At 33.8% G+C, this 24,107-nt stretch overlaps 1 protein-coding gene across 1 annotated transcript in view; it reads right to left on the bottom strand.

Annotated features, from left to right (window-relative positions):
- Window positions 1-478: 478 nt before the first annotated feature.
- Window positions 479-24,107, bottom strand: part of TMEM161B (transmembrane protein 161B) — a gene marked incomplete at its 3' end in the record, with an annotated part of 47,635 nt that continues 24,006 nt past the window's right edge. Inside the window, exons 5-11 of the mRNA XM_079703122.1 lie at window positions 11,040-11,191; window positions 10,521-10,581; window positions 9,886-10,026; window positions 6,914-7,027; window positions 3,021-3,195; window positions 1,924-2,020; window positions 479-756 (exon numbers count right to left, since the gene is read on the bottom strand). Coding sequence (XP_079559248.1) covers window positions 479-756; window positions 1,924-2,020; window positions 3,021-3,195; window positions 6,914-7,027; window positions 9,886-10,026; window positions 10,521-10,581; window positions 11,040-11,191 — 1,018 coding nt within the window. The remainder of the gene's footprint in view (window positions 757-1,923; window positions 2,021-3,020; window positions 3,196-6,913; window positions 7,028-9,885; window positions 10,027-10,520; window positions 10,582-11,039; window positions 11,192-24,107) is intronic.

The following is a 24,107-nucleotide window of genomic DNA, read 5'->3' as shown; positions in this document are numbered from 1 at the left end:
AAAGTGACTCACATAGTACCAACAGAAGTGACTTTAGCTCCTTTCCCTCCTCTAAAGCATGGCTCAGTTTGAAGATTGTTCTATAGGCAGCCATTATGAATATTAACAGTACCTTAATACCATTAAGAGCAACCAATCAATAACTGGAGTCATATGAGAAGTTTCAAAGACTGATGGAGGTTTCTGTAAACCAGGGTCATCAGAAGTATTACACTTGTAGATAGCTCTCTCACATCCATTAATACAAGGAGTTAAAATTCCAATGCCACAGTATAGCAGTTAACAATCTATTCTATAATTTTAAATATTAATACCATTAATCCACCCTGAGAATACAGAGGAAGTATTTAAAACAAGATATTCTGATATGGTTTTCCTTCCTTTGTATTTGCTTTCTTCTGGTTTTTGTCAGACCTTCAAGGGTACGAGTATCTGAATTCAGAGTGTGACTTCGATATCCTTTTTTGTTAACTGAGATTCACGCCACAGTGAGATACTGGTGATAGAAAAGCCCAAAAAGGCTTGTAGAAAAGAGACAAGCAGCAATCCACCAGGTCAGAAAAGACAGAAGTCCTCGAAAAAGCAGAGGAGTGAAAATGTTTTTTAAGCTGCTCAGTGCCACTGTTATTTGTGTAACAGTTACCTTCATCTTCCCATCAGCAGATGGTAATTCAGAGTAAACAGAATTGGAGGGCGGACTATTATCCACTGGCAAGGTAGAGATAGATTCTGGATAAATCCCCCAGGAATGATTACCTAGAAAATTCAAGACGCAAATAAAACGTGAAAAGTAATTCCAAAGCTCCTTATTTAGAAAAAATAAATTCTTTAACTTATACTTGAAATTAAGAACAAAAAGTTTAGTGGCACAACAAATTATTCAATGTTGAAAATAAAGTAAAATAATAATCTTTCTACACACCTGGGGAAAATTTACTTAACTTGACCAGACTATAATCTAACCTTATCAGTAGAGGAGCACATAAAAGCTAAAATCTAATTTAATTAACTGCACTAAAATCTGGTAAAATAACAAAAACATTTTTTTTCTTGTATAATCCATGAATCAACTACCTCTAATGGGGTGACAGGGACAGACTCTATAACTTCTTAGAATCTTTTCTACCTCTAGAATATCAGAATAAATTCTTTCTCAGAAACTCTCTCTGATGTCAATGTGAGAGATTATTAATAGCTTCCAGAAATATTTTTATCATATACTTTCCTATTTTGGATAGAATATGAGTCACATAATTTACAACTGAGCTACTCTTTTATGTTCCATAGATTCCTGAAGGACATTTACATCTATCACAGCTCTAAAGCATCTATAAGCCCACCCAATAATGCTCTTAGTTCCTTTGGCTTCTGAAATCCCAACACTGGCAGACTGCCTGACCTAAGCAAAGAAATGATCAATACAACAATAGATTCTCGAGTAACACCACAGATGGGCTGGATTGCTTAGTGAACAGACTTACAGAAACACTTTGTTCTGCCACTGAGAAATCTTTACTCTATCAATGTAAGTTATCTGAAGCAGAACTCACCAAAGAGTTCTGTAATTCATAAGTTTACAAGTACCTTGTAATAATTTAAATGTTATGCACTAACAAAACTTTAAATCACTCTCTTACAACACAAAATATTAAAACGAAAAGTGATCACTCCAGTTACTCAGAATTAACCTTTAGCAAAGAAGTCTTTTAACATTATAAAATGATATGGGCCTGAATTTTCAAAATCAAGATGATAAATCAATGAATCAACTTCCACAGCTTAAAGTTTCGTATGTTTCCTCTTAAAACTTTTAAAGAGAAAAACAATTTTAAGAGGATTATTTCTTTGTAGGTAACAAAAAGCATTATTAACTATAGGTAGAAAGTAAAGCAACATGTTTCCCAGTTGTCAGGGTATGCCTACCTAGAGTTTTCAAAAGCAGGGTTGTGTGAAGCAGCATGACCAGAGGAGCCACATACTGCAGTGCAATGACACAAAGGTAATAAAAGACTCGAGCGACCTGCAACCAACAACATTCTTAAGTTTCTAACACGGTTGACATGTTATGAATGAATTAAACTTTCATATAATTGTCAAACTGAATTGCTTAACAGATGAATAATCCTTTCATGGGAAGAAAGCTAAATGGTAATATATTTGTACTTCATTATAAATGCCACCAGACTGACTTCAGAAAGACTCAGTTCAAAGGTTCTTTAAAATGTGAAAATATTAAAATAAATTCCTTAAAAATATTTCTTAAGTGATTAATACAAATTGGAGAAACAAAACCACTAAAATTCAAATTGCTTATATTCACTTACTATTTCACATATAAAACAAAATGCTAAAATCTCTAAAGACAGAACCTAAAATATCAAACTAAATAACAATAAGTCATATATGAGCATAAATAAAAACATTAATCCCCATTTATATTTGACTGAGGTAAAACCACAAAGTATGAAAATACATGAAAGGTAAAACATAAAAAAAGTTGTTTGAATCTTGATAGACACTTCTTACAATGAAATTTCGAGAGTAAAAAACAGAGGACCCAACACCACATTTCTTCAAAAAGACACGATCAGGTTATAGGTCCAGTCCATTATAATGGTGGATGGATTCTTAGCACCTTCCTTCTCTGGAATCCCCATTAAGTTAAATTTTATGTTTCATGTTCAAGTACTTGGAATAATGTTAAAAGGAATACATTTAGTCACTAAAACTAGTATTTCCTACTCTTTAAGTCGTAAAGGCTATACAATAAATTGTGATGTCTTTCAAATCAATTAGGGGAGTCCCATTTACCAAAAGTAGATATACCACAGCTTTGCAACCTGAACTGTATGATACTTAATGTACTTAAGGCAAGAAGGGGAATTGAGACCCTTTCTTCACCTAGCACCAAAATCAGATCAAAGTCTCTGACATGTCAGTTTAAGATTTTCCCATCTATTTATAGTCATTTACAACTCAGTATTTGCTATTTTTCATTTTGACTGCAGTATAAAACTTACCATTTTCTGAAGCTCAACCGTGCTTATTCGCCCTGCTTCTTTCTTCATCTGATCCACACATTTCTGGGCTAAGTTTAAGTAAGCTTGCAGGTGACTACGCATCATGGCCAACCGCAAAGCACACAGCAGGATTATTAACCAGAGTCGCAGAGTATCGAATGTAGCTTCTGTCATTCTACAGATCAAAAAGTTGATATGGTGCTCTCAAAGACCAAAATATGCTAGCATGCTAGTTATATGTGTTAATGTTCATCATTTAAGATATAGGGAAATCTAGACTTAGCTACAGATGGAGATATAAAAAGTATCCCACTCTACCACAGACTTACCTACATGATACTTTCACTTGCTTAACAGATAAATGTATCATGAAATAAAACAGTACGAGATACATCTAGCAGAAAAAAGTAGAGCAACACTTGGAGATTCTTTTCTCTATCTACCCTCCTCCATGGAGGGAAAAACGGCTATAAAACGAAAAGGGAAGTTGGGTGCTCTTAAACTGGAGACTATGAGAAAGAAGGAAGGAAACCAGAGGAGCTTGCCTGTGGAACTATCAAGTTATCAACCCATCTATTTCTGGCTACAGTTTTGTTTGATTATATAAATACCTGAGTAGGATCTTTCACTCTGCTGAATTCCTGATTGGGATCAAGAATTCTGATATAGTGACAAAATCAGATGTTCCCTAAAGGACTTTAGAAAGAAGAGGTAAATTCTGATGCCCTTTTGGGGTCCACGGTTTCTGCTTTGATAAAAGATAACACTGTAATTTGAAAATAATGCCTACCCCATGCCTGACTCTATTCAAAGCTCTAGCACACATCAGGCGCTTAATATGTGACTGTTGAAATGTGTGGAGTGATCTGCCAGACAGGATCTGGAATTTATAGGGGTCTCCCCCAAATTCTTAAGACCATGAGGGTAGTATGGATGGCTATAAAGAACACCAAGTGGGAAAAGATAAAAAACCTTACAACACTTTGCTCCAAAATAGGCTCCATTATCACCCCTTCCTTCTGTCCAGTGTAAGCACCTAGGAAAGGGACTAAAACAACAATATGGAAGTTGCCTGCGGAAAGAGTTGAAGAACAGTACAGGAAACAGAAAAGGCAGAGAAGATGTGAAAGTGTACAGTTTGGTTTGAACTATTTATGAAGTGGAGGGAAAATAGGGATGGAACAAAGGCTTTATTATGTATGTTCTCTTTTGGTTTCCTTTTTATAAGGTCATGAGTGAACATGGATATAAAGCTCCAATAGAGATGTACTGTTGGTTAGGAAGCATAAAGGCATAACTTTTTATCAATACATTTACACTGTAATGAACAATGAGATTAAGGTATCAGTCATGTGAGACTGACAGTACACAAAAGTCAAGACCATACACAGCCTTGAACCTTTCCAGGGGCTTACAGACAATATCGTGCTCCCTGGTGTGGTGCAACCAGGAGGCTTGACTGGCAGTATTCTGAAGACAGCTATTACGCATGCTCTGAAGGAGACAGGTAACAGAAATGAAGCGAATGGTATAAGGCAGTGAATCAAAACATATCTGCTCTGTTTATGAGGAGTTCAGGATTTAGATAACAATCCCTAATTAAATAGTGCCGCTAACTCAGATTATTTAACCAACTTCATAAGGATTTGGTAAGTTGATATGATGGGGTATCTCAAGAAAGAGTCTGAGCTGGGACAAAATATACAGGTAAAGAACAGGCAGAAGAAACTTCTCCAAATTCCTGAAGCCATTCTAGGGTTCACCATATATGTTCTCTTCTGGTTTTCTTCTCACAAGGTTACACACATATGGACTCTGCTTGCTCACATTTTATTTTTTTGATGCCCAAGCAGAACACATGGTTGGATGAGTTTAAATACATTTCCAGATTGAAACTGCATTCTATCCATTTTTGCTTCTGACTACAAATAAAGGCCTTCGACAAACCATTTAATCCACGTGACAGACGAAGAACCTGTGTTGACGGGCAGCCATTTTTTCTCAATCTACAACATGGACTTTGGAGTTTAAACAAAAATTAAAAATCACCTGTCTAATCACTTAATGTAATGATCTGACAAATAAAAAAATAATAAAATGGAGCAGAGATATGACTGTAATTCTGTTTCATTTATGAAGGTCAGGAAAGGGAATGGGACAAAGGAAATAAAGCTATAGGAAGAGGAATCTAGGTCTTCATATGCAACAAAATTTTTCCTGTAATTTAATACACTAAGGGGAAAATTCCTTCTTCCTACTTCCTTTAAGCATAGTATTCACTACTAATCTGTACATAGTTTTGTAGGCTACAAGTGGGGAAATGAATGTTGGTATAACTACTAAATGCTTTACATACACCAGATCTGGCTGAATAACCTTAGCCAAATTATTTAACCTCTGAGTCTGTTATTTCATCTATAAAATGGAATGAGAACAGCAATCATAAATAGAGAATTACTATAAGAATGAATGAGATAAAATATGTAAAATATCAATACCCAGCATAATAACTGGTGTATGTCACAAATGCTAGTTTCCTTGTTTTCTTAATTAAACTAAGGCAAATATAAAATCAGAAAACATAATTACAGAAGTATAAAATCCAACTTCCATGACCAAACTTCAACGAAGGACTAGGAATGCTTTCAGCATCAAAGATGTGGGTTAAAAGTTTATCTGAGATTTGGTCTGGAACCCTACGATCCTTAGGATTACTTTTAAATACTCAGTGAACCTGTCAAGTTAAAATTACCATTAAAGCTTACTTGTGTGTGGGAAAAAATGTTATGACTTCAATGTATACTTTCTTAGTTCAATAAGATTAGGTATTTTTAAAAAAATCATGGTCATCACCGATTCTACACTTCAAGACAAATTTGTACCCGGATCTAAAAGAAATACATAATATAAAATGCATACTGTGGAATCATTGACTAGTCAAGATTTTCTGTTTTAATTTTCATGAGGCAAAGCAGTGAAAGGAACATTTATTAAGCACTTACTTCCAGCTGGTTGCATTACATGTGTTCTTTCATTTAATTCCAATGATAACCTTGTGAGGTGGATACTATTATCTTCATTTTCCAGATGGGGAAACAGAGGTTCAGTGAAGTAAAATAATCTCCCTCAAGTGACAGTTTTAGTGAGGATCAGAACTGGGGTTTGAATCCGCTCTGCCTGAATCTTTTTATTACTCTAACATAGTTCCATAAGGCTAATGAGTTAACATATCAAGTATAGTTATTAATGCCTTTTAATAAACTGTTTCTATGTTACCTTCTTCTGTTAAAATACAGTTGTCTAATTGGGGAAATACGACCTAACATTAGGTAACAACGTTAAGGTTTTATTTTTAATTTTGATAGCTATGATGATAATATTGTCATGTAGAAAAAAAAATCCTTATTTTTTAGAGATGCATACTGAAGTTCTTAGGAATAAAAATGTTATGCCTCTAATTTACTTGAAAAACTACTTCATCAAAAAACAAAACAAAAAACAGTGAAGCAAATATGGAAAATGTTAACAACTCTTAAGGGGCCTAACATATGATTTTCCATTTATACTACTCATTTTTTCCTCCATAATTTTCACAATTAAGAAAAAATAAGAGAAATGTAGTGTCTTTAAAAAAGCAGAAAAACTTACAACTGTATAAGATAATATTAGTGCAGAGTAATAATCACCCAAAACCATTAATGAAGATCACAAAAAGGTAAAATGATGACCTATAGTTTCTATTTTATAATATATTTTTAAACATTTCTATTAATGTTTTAAAAATACAGTGTCCTAATGTTATCATTAAAAAATGTGAACACAGTAAATAACATTTTAGAAAAGTTTTGATTATATAATGAAATAAAAATTAGCCCCCAAATACCCATACTTACAAAGGGACACTTTCTTTACCCAATGGTGGGTTCATAATGTAGTCTTTGGTGATTGGTTTTACCCAGAGCAGAACCATAAATAAAGGTGCCAAGAAGTTGATATGAAGTAATGTTCTGAAAGTATGTAAGAAATAAACATAAAAATCCAGAAACAAAATACACTAATAAACTACAGAACCTTGGGACTTAAAAAATGAAGGTAGGAACTTATATTCAGTACTCTATATTAAGGTACTATTGTCATCATTATTTTATATTTATCACTACTACTTAACACTGATTTGAGCCCTTGCACAAATACTTCATTATTTTAATTGTTCAGATGAGAACATTCAGATTGAGGAAAGTTAAATGACTTGCTCATGGCAATATTACAGGTTAGAAGGAGATCTAGCACTAAAATCTAAATCTGTTCACTCCTATTCTAGTGTTCTTTAACAATCTCCTACTGTATCCCTGATTTAATACACTAATACTTAAATGATTCTCTAACTTTGCACAATCAATGAATCCAGTGGATTTTCAGTATAGGAGTCATCTTTTGACACTTTTCAGTCCAGCTAAAACAAAGTGCCTTCTCATTATTTACAAGTAAGATACAGTGATTAGCAAGGTCCATAATACTAGAAGGCATATGGCAGACGGAAGCTACTGCAGCAACTTACTTATAAGTGAGGAAACTTTCAATATGTAATGAACATGTATAATGTTTTAATTACATTGTTAAAATCATAAATGACTCACATTTTTATTTCTTCTTGAAGCATTATGAACATACCTGAAATTAATTTCCCTAACCTATAAAAACCAAGGAAATTTATATTACTCCTACAAGGCAAAATACCCAATACAGCAAAAGGTTTCAGGTGTGAGATGTAATGTCATTGTTAATTGCTGTCCCAAGTTTGTATCCTACAGAGATAGATGACTGGTAAAGACTGTCCTTATTTCAGAAAGACAAAATTCTTCAGATTATTTTATTACCATGTACTGCTTTTATTACCAACCATGCTGGGGGAGCTAAACTGGAGGGTTTAAAATACACACACACACACACACACTTTAAAATACCACTACAGTGCAAGTGATAGTGATTTATGTGAGCAAATGGCCAGATCAGGAAACCAAGAACACCTGACAGGGAGAGGTGGAACTCTGGTTCTAAGCTCTGGCACTAAAACAAGTACTACTGCCTGGCCATGGGGGTAAGGAGAATGCTGCTCTTTGTGCCAGTCATGCTGCTCTCATAACAAAACTAGCTTCACACACCCTGTATCCGGGCAGAGTGCTACAACAGAGTGTGTGTGTGTGTGTGTGTGTGTGTGTGTGTGTGTGTGTGTGGCGTGGGGGGGCGTGGGGTTGGGGAGTTTGCAATACACTGAAAATAAAACTCGAAATGCTACAACAGTGTGTGTGTGTGTGTGTGTGTGTGTGTGTGTGTGTGTGTGTGTGTGTGTGTGTGTGGCGTGGGGGGGCGTGGGGTTGGGGAGTTTGCAATACACTGAAAATAAAACTCGAAATTCCCAAAGGGAAAAATCTTAAGAAGCCACATTTTACTGAGAAGGAAACTAAAATGTGCCCCCATCCCCAACCCCAAACCACCGCTAAATGCTTTAAATGTTTTTATAAAGTGATTCTTTCATCCCACAGCCTGGGTAAACCATCGGGTGCAGGGGAAGAAAGCAGCAGTATTAGGTATGCAGTGTTGCTAGGGAACACTCTAGTATCAAGGAGCAGCCCACAGCGGTTTCAGTAGCTGGTGAAGGGCTCCCCTCCACCCACTCTTTCAGCTTATTTAAATCATAACACTGGGGTTAGTGGACTGAAGTGTGTGTGTAGAGAGGAGGGGGGGAATCAGGTTTTGTTTTAAAAGGAGCCATTAGAGAGACGGATGGTGGGAGAAAGGCAGGATGTAGCCAAGAGCATGCTGAGTAAAAGGAGAGGAAAAAAGAGGGATGAAGAAGTGTGTACTGGGAGGTGAGAATAAGTAAATACACACACAAAGCAAATACAGAAAAATGGAGGTAAGGAAAAACACAAAAAAACTTCCAAAATTAAAATAAAGGAAAATGACACAGGTAAGAGATAAGAATGTGAAAAGACTAGAGAATCAGCATCATTAAATATAGGCTTTTAAAGAGCAGAAATGTTAGGAAATATGATTACTCAGAGAAACTTAATGACTATAAATACATATATCAAAATGGAATATTCTCAACTTAGGCTTCTACTGCAAAACAAAAAGAGGACTTGGAAATTTGGGTCTGGATATGAAATGAAGATAAAAATCTGTCACTCTGCCAAGGTGTCCACACCAACAACAACAAAACATCTGTGACAACCACAAATAATATAGTAAATGGGCTCTGAACAATATGCAGAGATTCGAATATGATTTCTCCATTTGAAAACTAAAATAGTAATCTATGATATTTAACACTGTACGGTATTAGCAATCCCGAACTAAAATAATCTTGCAAACAGATCAATAATATAAGGAAAACAAACATTTCTTATGTATACAGACTTACTTTCAAAACATTTTTAAATAAAATACTTTAAATAAAAAATATTAAATTATTTAAATAAAATTTATATGAAATTCAAATAAGTATTTTTAACTTAAAAATTCTGATTTAAAGAAATTTCCATAGATCCTTAGATCAGTGGCAGAGATTCCAATATCATAAACATTCATCTCTGAGTTCAAAAGAACTAACATAAATATTGATATTTCCATTTTAACACATAAAAGAGAAATTTAATAATTTAGTGGGGTTTTTTTTTACATAGGACTTAAAATTTAGAAGTGAATGAAAGAAGCTTCTTATAGTAGAAAGAGGAAGAAGAGTGACATCAAATGATTATTAATTTTCAATACAATAATTTATGATTTCATTACAATAATATACCTTCATTAAGATGAAAAACATATATTTATCTGCATGTGCTTATGTACATTTTCCGCTTACTGTGTAATTTTTTCTGTTGCCAAATTCAGGGCATCCAGATGCATTTGAGCCAGCCGTAATCCAGGAAATGTCAAAAAAGCCCCAATGAGTGAACAGAAAATAGCCAGGAAAAATTTGAAAGTAAGTTTTGAAACAGGTCCCCTAAAAATAAAATTTTTTAAAAAGCTGATAAACTTTTGAAGTTAACTTTCTAGAAATTTCCGTTCTTCTAATCACTTTACAAACCACAATAATAACAGTAATACAAAGTAAACTCCTACAAAAAGACTGCTCTTATTCAATCATCCATAAAGGATTCTGATGAAGTATAAAGTAAATCAGACATCTCTTAAGCCACAGTTTTAACAATCCAACCTACATGTTCAACATAGAAAATAACATGTGATTCATAAATTTCATTTACTCTCTAGTAGAAGAGGAATTAAGTTAAATAAGAGCAAATTCAAATGAGAATTCTATAAAAGATACTTTATACAAATGTAAAAAACATGAGTAAGAATATTGCTAAAAAAGAGACAGTCCTACTTAAAAAAGAACTCTTTTCACTGATTAAAAACAAAGAACCACTTATAGTAAATGCTATTTTACCAAAAATGGAAAAAATTAAATCCGAATAATAATTTTAAAAAACTTACTGAGATTCTAAACCTTGCTTTTCGAGAAACTGCATCGCACTGTCTGAAAAATTTGTAAACCCTGTAGGGGGAAAAAATTTACTCTTATCATAGGGGTAAAATACAGAATCTTTGGAAATAAAGTGCTAGAAAACAGAACATCTTAAATTTTGAAGTGATGAGCATAGCTCTTTCATGTGCTAATTAGTATGTCATAATGCAGTAAAATTTAGTTATTAGGAGAAATAGTCTTTGAAAACATCCCTTTGATATTTGTACATTCCATGAGTATGCATAAAATTTGCATTAAAATTTGCATCTTTATCTATGTGAGTCAACTTTAGCATTGGTGAAACTTATTTAACTTTAAGGAAAAAATGGGGTGGGAACAGCATTTTTGGAAAAAGGTAGCAAAAGCTTAGCTAAAAAAGAAACAAAAAAAAGAAGATCTTAAGAATAATAAAGATTAATTATTTAGAACATTACAGAACATACGCCTCAAACCTAATTTTAAAAACTTAACAGATATGAAATTATTACCTGTTTCGAGTCCAAATTCCAGATAGTTTTCGGTTACAATCAAGACTGCCATTGCTTTCACAAAGAAAAAAAATCCAAAGGTAACACAGACTGATCTTTCACCACCATCTTCTACTTTAAAATAGTGTGTAGTTAATGAAAATAGAACTTTGCTGCAGAAGGAAAAGTTCAGGAAAAACCACAAATAACTTTGTGGAAGTTAAACACAACCATCTTTACAGGGCCTGAACTCCAATAAAGTTTGACTACAACATTCATTTTGATGCTACAACATGCTTATCTACAAAGTGCCGTCTGGAAGTAAGTGAAAAACTAATGAAAATCTGAATAGTCTTCCAGAAAATACGACATAAAAACAAAGCAAATCTAAGTGAAGTTTATAACATTCTTAAATTAATAAAAAGTGTACATACACATACTAAGCTGTAATTAGGGAAAGAATGTATTTCTACTTTATCTAACTCAAATTTACTAGGAGGTTATTACAATAATTTTATGAAATAGGTTCTCAGTGAAACTATTATGAAATAGTTCTCAGAAAAGCCAAGGTACCAGTTATCTTAGGGAACTACCTTTTATTGGGCATATTTGTCAAGTAGTTTATATTTAGAATTAAACACACATCATAGGAATCATCTCTATATCATCCACTAATTCAAAATTTGAGAATTACTAATAGCCAATGTGTAAGCTGTGGCACAAAAACTAAATAAGCATTTGGGATCAGCATTTCACAGTAAGATAAAACAAAATACTTTAAACAAGTTCCTGTTGAGTACTCAAAAACAACCGAAGGCTCAACATGCTCACCTATTTTTAAATATTTAAATTTTATATGAAAATACTAAAGAGACTATTTTACCTGAGCCCTCCCCCCCTTAGTAATTAATCAAATCAAGAGCAAATCAGTGGATGATCCATAGCTAGAATCCAGATTTCCATTATACCAAATTGTTCTCCTTGAAAGCATAAACCCACCAAACAAAATAAGGTGCTTGGCCAAAAAAATCTAGAAAAGCAACTTTTACATTAATTATATGTCAAGCATAGGAAATAATAGCAGCTGTCATTTAGTACTTGCCAAGTGCTAAGCATTACCAATTAACTAATTTCATCCTTACATTAGCCAACTATTATCATTACTTTTCCAGATTTTAAAAAACTATGGCACAGATAGGTTAAATAGCTTGCTCAAGATCACACAGCTAGATCAGAGGCAGTTGGGATTTAAATCTAGGCAGTCTGGATCCAGAGTATGTTCAGCTAACAACTTAGTATACTGCCTCTAAGATACTGTATACAGCACCTAAGCTATGTGGTAGTTAGCAGCAACACATAAAATCATTTTAAAAATAGAGCTGCCTTGACGGAAGTAAATAGTTCATTCAAACATCCTCACAATCAGAAGTATTCGTATTAAGGAATGGATGGGCAAGGATAAGGACGCTCGTCCTTGCTCTTTAAAAGGAAGATGTCCTTTGCTGCCTATTTAAAATATGCTAATATAGTTATTACCCAGTCTCTATTAAGATCCTACCTAGGATACTGGATATAAATGTAGAGTCCCAGCTACTCTAAAGCTTACGGGCACCTACCCTAAGTAAGCCAACATGAAGGTAATAAAGACAGATGACTTTCTTGCATGTTTCAAATGCAACTTGAAATAAATCTCTACTAAACTCCGTATCAAGGATTCTTGTCTCTTGAGCACTGCTTAGTTAGAGGACCAAAAGAAGTGCCTGGCACATAGTAGGTACTCAATCAATCAGTGAACAAATTTTGCCATAGAAATAATGTTTTACATGGTAGTTTAGGTAAGCTGAAACTATTAACTCTATGCTTTAATGGTAAATAGACCTTTTGAAGAATGAGATAAAAACAATTCTTTCTCTGGGATAATATACTCAAAGTAAAAAAATAATACAGAAAAAGTTTTAATCTAAGATCTGTTTTTATCAGTGGTAATAACCAAAATACAAATTATTTACCACTCAGGATTATAAATTTAAAGGATGTTCTAAGTTTTATAAAGGCTTAGGCTTTGTTTTCTTAAGGCTTATTTAGAAGATAGTTCCCTCTTTTACATGTCAAAAAAAAATGAAGTATAAGAATAGCTCATTTTTATCCACCTATTCCTGGGGCAACGAGGCCCTCAGAAGTGTGTGATGGGAAGTGTCTTTATTAACCTCCTTTAGTCAAGCACCTCATTTTTCAGTGAGTATCATCCCCCTTCCTGACTTTCACTGTTCTCACCTCAGTTAATCCCACTCTAGCTAATCTCCCTTTCACACAAAACTCTCTGCTCTTTCTCAACTTCCATGATTCAAGATAAATATTTGCTATAATTTATTTTCCTAATTACTTACTGGCAATAGAATTATTTTCTTTGGAAAAAAATGTGGTCTTGTGTGCTAATTATAGATCAAATGAACTTTCATGGGCTAATCTGAAAGGAAATGCCATTTATAGCTTTATTTCTCTAAAAAGATTATTTTATTTCCAAGCATTTCAGAATACAATCTACATGCAAGGTGCAGGTACAATCTAAAAATTGCTGTACTAGGAATTTATTTCAACTTCTTAATATATTTCTTTACAGACTACTATAATATTACTTATAATGCTACATTCTATAAATTAACTGATTTCCTTTTAAGACAAACAAAAACAGATCATGAAAAGCTAGATGATACCCTATTAACTTTCTGATTAAAAAGACCTCTGCATGTTTTCATATTTGCTATAACAAATACATGCTTTAGGATCCATATAACCAGAAATACTATAGAACTTAGGCATACACCTTCTGAAGACATTTACCAGGTATGTTACTTTCATTCTAAATGTCTTCTTAAATCAACTATACTCCAATGAAAAATTTTTAAAAATTAATACCTTTGTTATTATGTTTAGAGAGAACTATCTTTTCAAAGAGATTTGGAAATTAAAAATCCATATAGTTGGGGCTTCCCTGGTGACACAGTAGTTAAGAATCTGTCTGCCAATGCAGGGGACACGGGTTCGAGCCCTGGCCCGGGAAGATCCCACATGCCACGGAGCAACTAAGCCCATGCACCACAACTACTGAGCCTGTGCTCTAGAGCCCACAAGCCACAACCGCTGAGCCCACGAGCCTAGAGCCCGTGTTCCGCAATGAGAAGCCACCGCAATGAGAAGCCTGCGCACCACGAATAGTAGCCCCCGCTCGCTGCAACCAGAGAAAGCCCACGCACAGCAATGAAGACCCAACACAGCCAAAAGTAAATTTTTAAAAAAATCCATATAGTTAAAAAAATAAAAATGAATGTCTTCTTATATTCACCATAACTCAGGTTACGTATATTATATATATATATAATGGTCAAGTATTTGAACAAATTACTTATTTATTTATTTATTTATTTATTATTTATTTTTTTTTTTTTTTTTTTTTTGCAGTACGCGGGCCTCTCCCTGCTGTGGCCTCTCCCGTTGCGGAGCACAGGCTCCGGACGCGCAGGCTCAGCAGCCATGGCTCACGGGCCCAGCCGCTCCGCGGCACGTGGGATCCTCCCAGACCGGGGCACGAACCCATGTCCCCTGCATCGGCAGGCAGACTCCCAACCACTGCGCCACCAGGGAAGCCCCTTAATTAATTTTTTTATTGGAGTATAGTTGATTTACAATGTTGTGTGACTTTCTGCTGTACAGCAAAGTGAGTCAGTTATACATATACATATATCCACTCTTTTTTAGATTCTATTCCCATATAGGTCATTACAGAGTACTGAATAGAGTTCCCTGTGCTATACAGTAGGTTCTTATTAACAAATTACTGCTCTAATGTAAAAATTAAAACTAATAAACATGGAAATGCCACTGGTTTACATTATTTCCTCCACCAAATATTCAGCACCCTGACACAAGGTTATCTTGCTCAATTTAACTCTGCAGTACTCTGGTTATTAGAGTACTGCAATACACAGATATCTGAAACTCTACTGAAGTAAAAGAGCTAATCCACATAATAATAGATGTCAGTTTTTCTATGATATTGAACATGAGGGAAAAAGGGAAGCTAAATTATTTTACAACAAGGGAAATAAATCCTCAAGTCTTATATATCTGTAAAACCAACAATCTTTGCAAATTATAGTAAGAATTTAAAGAGTGATATTTACACTCCAGTTCTTACTTTGTAATGAAGAATTTTGTGGTATTTCCATCTCTTATTCCTTCAAAATTCTTTCTAAAATCACCTAACATTATTGTTCAAGTTTTCCCTAAACATAGTTGTCAATCCTCTTCCTATTTTGGCTAACAACTACTAAATCATTTATAAGCAATAAGACTATACTACATCACTGCAGAAGCTGGCATGATTTTGTTATATTAAGCTTAAGTAGGGCTGTCAAATTGATAGGATGTCAATTTCAATTAAAATGATTGATGGGGGTTTAACAAAGCACATTTAGTTTCCATGTCATTTTAAATTGTGATGTGAAATTTTTAAACTTTTCTATAACTTAATCATTGCATATATCCTACCACTATTTTCTCCTCCTTTTCTGTAAGAATATCATTTATTTCAGACTTTTTGCATTTATGCTCTCACATCAAAGACACTGGTAGTCTACAGTTGCTTAAAGTGAAAAGACTTTACAGGGAAAAAAAATTAGGAAGACTATGTATTCAGGTCAGAACTCTGACAGTAATCAACAGGCTCCAGCTAGGGGAGATAAAGGCAGGACCTGTCCCACCATCAGCGGCACACCCATCCCATTAACCTGGGTTAAGATACATTGTTTGTAATGAAAGATGCCTCTGAGAGAAGTCAGCTGTGTGTGCAGGCAGGAAAAAAAAAAAAAAAAAGGTTACAAAGCATAACTCTAAACCATCTTGCATAAACTAAGCTCTTGGAAGAGTTTTCTAACTAACCAAAGTAATAAACACATTGTAGTTTAAATTTACATTACGAATGATTTTTTTTAGTAGTTCAATTAATAAAGAAAAACTACAAAGTTAAGACTTCCCTGGTTAATCTTCTGAACTTCTCCTTATAGGAAAGAACAGCATTATAAGAGTCTATAATACAATTATTTTTAAAATTATGTAATTTAAAAAGCATAACCTAATTATATTTATGATTAATGTGATATTAATCACTTCAGTAAGAGTTAAGCCAGGTTAAGTGTAGACAATACAAAAGCAAATAACAAAGGAAAAAATCTGGTTTTTAAATAAATAGGACTACTGGAGCTTTTCCCCATGCAAATAGCTTTTCTTATAATGAAGTAGAGTACCAAGTTCTCTAAGACAGCAAGTTAAGAACAATTTTACAAGTCTTAAAAGAAACTTCATCTAACTTTAAACATTCAAGATGCAGTTTTATGAAACACGAAACACTGTTTTAAGAGTGGTGATGAGATTCTAGAATACAGATGCTCAAACTTTTCTCTCCAAGATATTCTGAATCCCATGCTCCTTACTCATCTATCTCTTCTCTGAAACTTAAAAATAAAAGAAACAAAGCTAGTGGTTCATTTTACTACTATCAAACATTACAGGTCCATCTCTTTCTTGGCATTCTAACGAAGAGCTTACATATTAGGAGATAACAGGGAAAAAGGAAAAAGATTTAAAAACAAAACATAAAAACTCCAAAACCACAAATGAAATGCTTTTGAGATTTAGCTATGATCTCTCTCATTGCCTGAGGGCCCCAAGCCCAGGTTGGAAAAACACTGCTTCATTTTTACTGCAAATGGATACTACAGTCTATAAAGATACAATTTCCAACTTCTTCACTTACACTAAAAAGCAAAATAACACCTTTAGCCAAAAGTGATATCAAATGACCAAAATGAAATTTCTCAAAGATTATACCTACTGCCAAATTTTGTTACCACAGATTTATTAAATAAATTACAAAATATGTCAACACTAAAGGGAAAAAAAAAACAAAATTAGATTCAACCAAACCCAGGTTATAATGCCTACATCTTGAATTCATACTGAAGAGTAGATAAATCTTAAAACCAACTACTTATTGAGCTATGTTGGAACAAAACCTTCCCATAACCCAGACTGTAAACACACAAACAATATTCTGATATGTAATACTATGATCTAGCTACGCCCATATGTTCAAGTTTTCATTCAATAGTTCCCAAACCTCCACTTAAATCAGAACAGTGTATTTACCATTGCCTAAATGTAACAGTTATACTGTCTTGGATCATAACTTATTACCTGAACCACCCTCTTCCCTTCCCTCTAGCTAATCAAAGGCTCAGCTCAAGCTCCACATCCTTCACGAAGCTTACCATTTACCTCTTCTGCCCAGACCATTCCCTTCCCCTTTTGAACTCGTAGCACGTACTACTATAACTCACTTGCCGAGTATACAAGCTACCTTGAACTGTAGTGTGACACAGATATAAGAAAGTAGAAAAGGTGATGAAATGATCAATCCAGGAGGCACAATATCCAACCAACAAAAGTGAGAGGGAGAAAGAGAACAGGGGATGGGAGGATTACAGAAGGGAAAAAACTATCAGAGACATAGTACAAGATAATTTCCAAACTTGAAGGTTCCAAATTAAAAGAGCCTACCAAAAGCCCAGCACAAAGAATGAAAAAAGATTCTCAACAAGGCACACGATCATAAACCTTCAAAAACCAGACAAATAAAGAGAAGACTGTAAAAACCTTCCAAAAAGAAAAATAAAGCAAAACAAGTCATATGCAAAAGATTAAACATCATGACACTGTACTTCTTAACAGCAACTTTTGACACTGAGGACAATGGAGCAATGTCTGCAAAATTACGAAGAAAAATACTGACAACCCAGAATTCACTATTCAACCAAAATATCAATTAAATAAATGAGAGCAGAGAATTAAGACACTTTCAAAACTGCAAAGTCTAAAACTGGTTACCTCACATGTGCAAAAAGCTCCACCAAAACATTTGAACAAACCAAGAAAGAGAAAAACACTGATTCCTAGAAATGGGAAATTAAACTTGGGAGAAAGGCAAAGGGAATTCCTAGGATGACAACAAAAATAAGTCCCAGGATGACAGTTGTGTAGCAAGCCAAAAGGTCAACCAGTCCAGATAAAAGCCAGAGAACAGAGGTCTCTGGGAAGGGTATCTCTATGGGGCTGGGGGTGGGACGGAAGAGGAACTAATACAAATTATAAGTGATGTTGTGAAATAACTATATTGAAAAGCTAGTGGAATTAATAATAAACACACAGAAAAGTTAAGTAAATTTTAAAAAATTATTAATTAATGAAAAAACTGCAGAAGAAGATATAATACCTTATAATGCTCACATATGTGAACAGTACTTATATAGGTATAATAATCAGAGGGTTTCCCTGGTGGCGCAGTGGTTAAGAATCTGCCTGCCAATGCAGGGGACACGGGTTCGAGCCCTGGCCCGGGAAGATCCCACATGGCGCGGAGCAACTAAGCCCGTGCGCCACAACTACTGAGCCTGCGCTCTAGGACCTGTGCACCACAAATACTGAAGCCCAAGCGCCTAGAGCCCATGCTCCGCAATAAGAGAAGCCACCGCAATGAGAAGCCTGTGCACCGCAACGAAGAGTAGCCCCCGCTTGCCGCAACTAGAGAAAGCTCGCACACAGCAACGTAGATCCAATGCAGCCAAAATAAATAAATTTTTAAAAATCACTGAACTGATTTCAGCAAAAATTGTAAAGTAACTATATTAAGAACATAAAAAAGAGAAAACAGAGGATGACAGTTTAAGAAAAATCCTCAACTATTACAAGTGATGAATTAAGTGTCAGTAGTATAAGCATTATACGTAGAAATATGAAAAAAATTTTAAAGCCAGAATAAACAGCTAAAACAGGACCAGGAGAAGTGGCAAGAAGGTAAGGGACTCTTGGTTTTTAATACAACACTTTTAGAACTTTTTGTCTATATAAACAATGTATATATAGTATTTAATAAAAGTTAACATTTTGGAAGATTCAATCTAGATTTTAATAAAATCTTGATCTACAATGTACCCCCACTCTGGAAAAAAGTACATTATGTCCTAGTGTTTAACAGAACCTAAACTACACACAAATTCACAGTGTAAAACACATATGCACTGAGATTATTTCCATGTCCTATGAATTAAAATAGTAAAATGTTAATGATGATTAACATTAACCAACTATTAGAAAAGCTTCCCATGCTTGTTAAACACTATGATCATAAAAACCTTAAGATTTCAATACAGTCTAAGTCTTTCACTGGCAAAGATGTGACATACATACACCCAGGACAGAATACAACAAGTATTTGACCTATTTTATAGAGAAGTAAATAGGCAGCTTTTCTAACAGCTATACATTCCCTACAAAATAAGAAAAAAATCTGAGTATTTTCCAGCAACAAACCTTAACAGTTCATTCCTGGTCAAGAAGACACTGGCCAAGAGTTACACAAAGATTTGCTGAACCAACTGAAGTCTATTCTCGGATTTTATTTTGTAGGTGCTTCATTATGTTTCAACTCAAAACTCAACTGCTTATCCTACCAAATTTTTAGAGCAATGTGTATTTTATTCAATTAATATATAACAGACCCAAACAGTAGTACATAGTAGTAGACTAAACAAAAATCTCCTAAAAAGAAGACAGACTTTTGTTAGCATTAGACATATCAGAATATAAATCTGGCTTTTTTTTTTAAAGAGACAGGAGAAATAACTACATTATGGTACCACATTTAGTTCCTCACTAACAACTGTGGTAACTTTCTTTTGAGATCACTTATAGAGACTTTCTGTACTAGCTAAGAGATTAACAAAGTTTCTGGTTGAGATACTTATCAAATTTCTCGAATACTTATATAACAGATTGTTTCTAAATAAGGAAGAAACATCCTTTTATTCTCTAATCCCATGAATATGCTTATTAACAATAAGTTATTCATATAGAAAAATAATAAACTACACATGAAATACTATAGAAATGGCTTTCAAAATAAAATTTCTCTAAGAGCTATTTCCTTTGATCTGATCTTTCTTCACTAATTGTCCACAATTTCCAAGTAAATTAGATATAGTTATTTTTAACCCTTTTGTACACAAATACAACTCAATAATGTAACTAACATTATAATACCAAAATTAGGCTTCTATCAGTACATGTATAACAAAAAACACTTACTAGGTAAAAATATAACATTTATTTACTTATGACTTAATGGAAATAATGGCCAAGTGCCTTCACTTGAGTAAATGCTTCTCCTTACCTTTATCTTGCTATTATTACTTTCATAGATCATCCTGTACATTAGACTTTCATAAAGAATATTATATTAGTAAATATTCAAAACTATAAATGCAAAACCATTGATGCAAATAGTCATTTTCTTTTTCTTTAATAATTTTCCCCCTTGTTAATTAACCCCTCAGTCCTAGCTAAACGGGCCACCTACTTTGGGTGCTAGCTTATTTTGCTTTATATTATAAAATCTCAACCCCTGAAATAAAGAGAATGTTAGGGATGGAATATATTTTTTTCTGCCATGTGGCTGACATTTTTAAAGTTCTAATTTAATGTCAATGTATTTCACAACTGGAATTAGGCCAAAATTTATAGATACAAAAATTACAACAGAAAAGAAAAATCAAGGACAGGTAGGAAGATTTACACGGTAGGAAGTATTTTAAATATATTTATCTTTGAGCTGGAGATAAGAGCTTTGAAATAGTGAACAGGCTTAATTTTTAGTTCTAAAAATGGCAAATTTCCCTCATCTAGGATAACAACTTTCATAACATATCCGTGTCAAAGCACTACGATGTTTTAACATAATTTAAACTTACATTGCTTTAAAGACCCAATTCTCATATTAAGAAAATGTCTTCAACACTGTAACATCTTGAAATTATTCAAAGATATTTTATAAATGCTCTTTTGAGAAGGAAAGAAATACAAAGAAATCATATTCTGATAAGCAATGTTGCCCATTTTTTTGCCAATATACATATCTAGTGTATAGTAACCTAAGGAATAAACACAGAGGTTTCACAGACGTTTTTCAAAAATTTTTCACAAAATGTATAATTACCTTTTTAAAATAGATCACGTTTCCACTCAACTAAGCAATTTCCATGTAAAGTGCAATTTTTCTAATATGTGAAAAATTATATTGTTTTTGTGACCACTAACAAAAAAAAATAAAACCTTAACTTTTTTCCTATTCAAACAATTAAACCTAACACATCTAGTTTTCCATAAGAAAAGGCAAGTGAAATACTCAAAACATTAAACTTTGCATTCTTAAACTTTGCTGAAGAGAAACCTAGAAACTATACCAAGAATCTGCTACATAATGGACATTAAAAACTAACAATAAAGTAAGTCTTATGAGTTACCAAATAAAATCCTTGTCAAAATAATCTGATCCTGTCTTCAAATGTTAAAAAAACAAAATAAAATTTGGGTAATTTTTAACTAAAACATTTTTTCATGTTTTCTTGGAGGTGAAGGTTCAATTACTTTATTTTAGTTAAAATTCTCCCAGATATAAGCCAAAAACTACTATGCAACTTTAAAATCCATCCCACAAAACAGCTTACAGCCAGCCTCAACCTAACCAGACAATGGAAAGAAATGATGGCCAAAGATTTTTGAAAGCATAAAAACAAGGCTTTATTAAAAAATAAAAGCAAACAAACAAAAAACTATTAATTAATCTTCTGATTAAAATAGAGCAAAACAATCACACTTACATTTTTAGATTCAGAAGGAAAATTATCATTTCCTAGCTAAAAGAAAAGTCATACTTAACTTATATATCAATAAACAGAAAAAGTCCTATCTCCCATGTAAGTTCTCTATGTAACGCTAGGTTTCTGACCTGAAAGGTGAATAATCTGACAGCACTAATGTCACAGAAGATCTCCAAAAGTTTGTTAAAGAATCAAGTTTTGACACAACACGCCATGTACAAATTTTCAAGACAAAAAAAGTACCTTGGCTCAAATTCAATAGCTTTGACTCTGTTCCTTTCTCACTAGGAAACATGATATCTTATGCAGTTCACTTCAGGGTTTAGTGTTTCGTTTTTCTTATTAATCTAAAGCAGAACATTTTTTGTAAAGAATACAGTAATTTAGAATCGTTTAAGGAATTCAGAAGAGGTGACTAAGTTGCACTACTTTGCTGTAGTTGTCTATTTCTTAGAACAAACAAATACAGCATTTAATTTGTAGACCTTTAATTTACAAATCTACATATAGAACTGAATATTTAACACAGAAAACCTTAGAATTTATTTCAATTTAAACCATTCACAACTTTCTGCTTTGTATAAAATTTGCATGTCTGGCAACCAAGACAAATTAAAATTTTAAAACACAGCCTTAAAAACATACATAATAGGGTTTTGTACCTTAAACCATCCACATTGTAAAATACAAGCACTGTGGAAATGTGACTAATGATCCAGTCCTTTAACCAAATATAATAGGACTACTGAGAAGCTTTATCATTCTTTGTAGAATAGCTTTCTTCTCACTCAAATTCACGTAATTGACTCAATATTACTCTGCGATACAGCTTATTCATAAGAAAAGGTTCTTTTAAAAAAGAAATCCATCAATTGTAGAATATTTTAATTTTTAAAAGTTTTACTTCCACCAAAGGATCTCTGGATTTTTTGCAAGCACCATTTTTACCTTTTTACTTTTCTTTATTCATAAATGAAAATTACATGCTTCATATTATGAAATCAGTAGACATTTTTCCAGTGACTCTAAGATGTTATGGGCCATCATACAGGAAAGACAATTACTACAACCGCTCCATCCTCAATATAAGGCTTTCTTTATCCCTTACCTTCTACATACTATGTAACTTGGCATAAGTGGAACTGGAACACACAGACTTGGACAAATAGGTGGTTAGAATGACAAATGGGCAAGAGAGCAGAGTTGAGAATTTGTATGGGTTTAGGAGTAAGACTGGAAGCAGGTGTCATGGCTTAGATGCGTGTACAACTCAGTTGAAGCAGAAAGCAGAGCTGATGGGTCAGTTTTAGGTTCCAGGGTTCAAGATTTTAGTGTCACATGTTTTAAAAAATCATTCTTGTGCTTTTAAAACTTTCAAGATTATGTAAAAATTATAACTGTTGTCCGACACAAGAATGTCAAATAAAACTGATGGGGGGGGAATGACCACAAAAATAAAACCATTTTCTTCCTCACTTTGAAGTGAACCAATTATTTACGTTATATGTGTCTAATTTGGGAACCACTTTAACAAAGGACATTTCATCAGTAACAACTGCAGAGAATTTCTGAATCAACTGATGTATGTGTGACTCTGGAATTAAGTGGAGCCATTGTCCTATGTAATCAATGGAGACATGTGTTTGACTAATAAGTAGGCACATACAATAAGAAAATAAAGAGAAGCCAGACAGAGGTCACTGCACCTAGACTGTTCATAGGGTGTGAAAGGCATACCAGATATGTTATAACTAAGATAAAAGATAGGCTATTAACAGACTCTTCCTTGGTGTTAATCTGGATATCTGGCATTTAATTCTGGTTTCCTGCATGCCATTGAAGGCAGCAGGTCATTTTCTCACATGCTACAAGTTCGAAAGAAAATCATACACACAATTCTACTTTCCTTCTTCTTCTCTACCCGCTTTGTGGAGGTCAAAGTTGGCAGAAAATAGCTTGGATTATAAAGCCCTTCACCAGTTTCTGTCTTCTCTGGGATGGAGAGACAGCCAGCTACTAGATTCCCACAGGGATGCTATTGTTTGGTGCCTTTCACGAGCATGCTACTTAAAACTAAGCAGAGCCAGTTCAGTGCTGAAGACTGTTTGGGACCTCTGCTCTCATATTATTAGGCATTACTGAGTGAAATGAAAGATAAAAATTTATTCACATAAACAATAATTTGAGTAGTTATTAAGAAGTACGTTTTTCTAATTTCTCTGGTAAGTAGGTATTAAGGGCTGTATCACATTAAATAAAACTGGGTATCAAGATACATGTTTCGGGGCTTCCCTGGTGGCGCAGTGGTTGAGAGTCCGCC

This window comes from Hyperoodon ampullatus (genome assembly GCF_949752795.1).
Source record: "Hyperoodon ampullatus genome assembly, chromosome: 4".
NCBI classification, from domain to species: Eukaryota; Metazoa; Chordata; class Mammalia; order Artiodactyla; family Ziphiidae; genus Hyperoodon; species Hyperoodon ampullatus.
Note: the sequence above shows the minus strand (reverse complement) of the source record. Positions and strands in the feature narration are given on the sequence as shown.